Source organism: Oratosquilla oratoria, chromosome 44, assembly GCF_046742065.1.
Source record: "Oratosquilla oratoria isolate Oo_2021 chromosome 44, ASM4674206v1, whole genome shotgun sequence".
Classification (NCBI taxonomy): domain Eukaryota; kingdom Metazoa; phylum Arthropoda; class Malacostraca; order Stomatopoda; family Squillidae; genus Oratosquilla; species Oratosquilla oratoria.
This window is the reverse complement of record NC_134820.1, coordinates 6,068,211-6,069,848: the sequence shown is the minus strand read 5'-3', so window position 1 is coordinate 6,069,848 and position 1,638 is coordinate 6,068,211. Positions and strand designations below refer to the sequence as shown.

The window sequence follows — 1,638 nt, the reverse complement described above, 5'->3', positions numbered from 1 at the left end:
GGAGAGGACAGAAGACAGGGATGAATGGAGAATGGTTGTACATGGATGATGTTGTGATGCATGAGGTGGAATGGGCGGAGGGATGGGGGGTGAGGTAGTATGTGTGAGTAAAATTTGACGCAGCCCGAAGGGATTTCTCCCCGTCTTCTCCTTTTATGCAATGGGGGGACGGAGAGGGGGGGGTCTCCGATTTAATGAAGCGGCCTTGCTGTGGATGTGCTGTGTCTTGCGACACTGCCTCTGACCCAGGGCAGTGGACAAGGTGCAGGGATGACCCGTCATCCAGGAGGTGCTAAGATAAGAGGGAGGGTGGAGTGGTGTGGAGTGTATTCAGGGATGGAATGGGTGGGAATAATTTTATGCCTTTTGCTTTTTGGATACCTCCCTTGTAAGGGGGAAAAAGACTTGGTATATGTATGTATGTATGTATGTATGTATGTAATATTATTATTATTATTATTATTATTATTATTATTATTATTATTATTATTATTATTATTATTATTATTATTATTATTATTATTATTATTATTATTATCACTATTATTATCATTATTATTATTATTATTATTATTATTATTATTATTATTTATTATTATTATTATTATTATTATTATTATTATTTATTATTATTATTTATTATTATTATTATTATTATCTATTATTATTATTTATTAGTATTATTATTATTATTTATTATTTATTTTTATTTATTATTTATTATTTATTATTATTATTATTATTATTATTATTATTATTATTATTTATTATTATTATTATTATTATTATTATTATTATTATTATTATTATTATTATTATTATTATTATTAATTATTATTATTATCATTATTATTATCGCTATTAACTATAATAATCATTGTGTTGATGTTACAATCATAGTTACTAGTAGTGTATTTGTTATAGCAGTAGAAGCGGCATCTCTTTTATTATGATGCTATTCACCACTGTCTGTTTAATTATCATTATTATCATTTCTTTTAACATTGTCACCGTCACTGTCTCAGATCGACCAATGGTTCGTCTGCGTCCTGTCTGCCTGTGGACATGTCGAGGAGGACCCGGGAAAGTCACCAGAGCTTTAGTTCGTGTCACACTTGTTTCCCGAACTCGACAGCAGAGTCCGAGATCGAGGCTTCCTGTCCAGCACCCGCAGACAGAAAATATGCTTGTAGTGGGAAAATTCGCAGTAAAATTAAACAAAGAATATGAATGAATTCATTTTCCCTTGTACTATAGTTATTTATGGAATTTACTAAGATTACCTGCCTACATGACTCTGACCGCTATAGACAATGAAATATTGAGAAATCTACACTCATTTCCAAAACTCCTGTCACCCCTTCTATCCATAATTTGGCAAATATATCTTACACAATAAATTTCTCTTTAATGAAAGATAGCGTACAAAAGAACATATAAGATGTTCAACAATGAAAATTATGTCTACAAATCAAAATGATACGCGTGGCCTCAGGGAACCTTTTTTGGGCCAATTTGATTTATGATAAAAATGACATACTGTCATTCACTGTATCCAACCCTTTTGATGATCTCAATTCAACTGCTGCCTCGAGTATTGTTGACTGGAAACTCGAAGTCCCACAGGAGCTGGCAATG

At 32.1% G+C, this 1,638-nt stretch overlaps 1 protein-coding gene across 1 annotated transcript in view; it reads left to right on the top strand.

Annotated features, from left to right (window-relative positions):
* Nucleotides 1-1,313, top strand: part of LOC143022220 (uncharacterized) — a 9,963-nt gene extending 8,650 nt beyond the window's left edge. Inside the window, exon 6 of the mRNA XM_076180331.1 lies at nt 1,026-1,313. Coding sequence (XP_076036446.1) covers nt 1,026-1,103 — 78 coding nt within the window. The 3' untranslated portion in view covers nt 1,104-1,313. The remainder of the gene's footprint in view (nt 1-1,025) is intronic.
* The last annotated feature ends 325 nt before the right edge of the window (nt 1,314-1,638 follow it).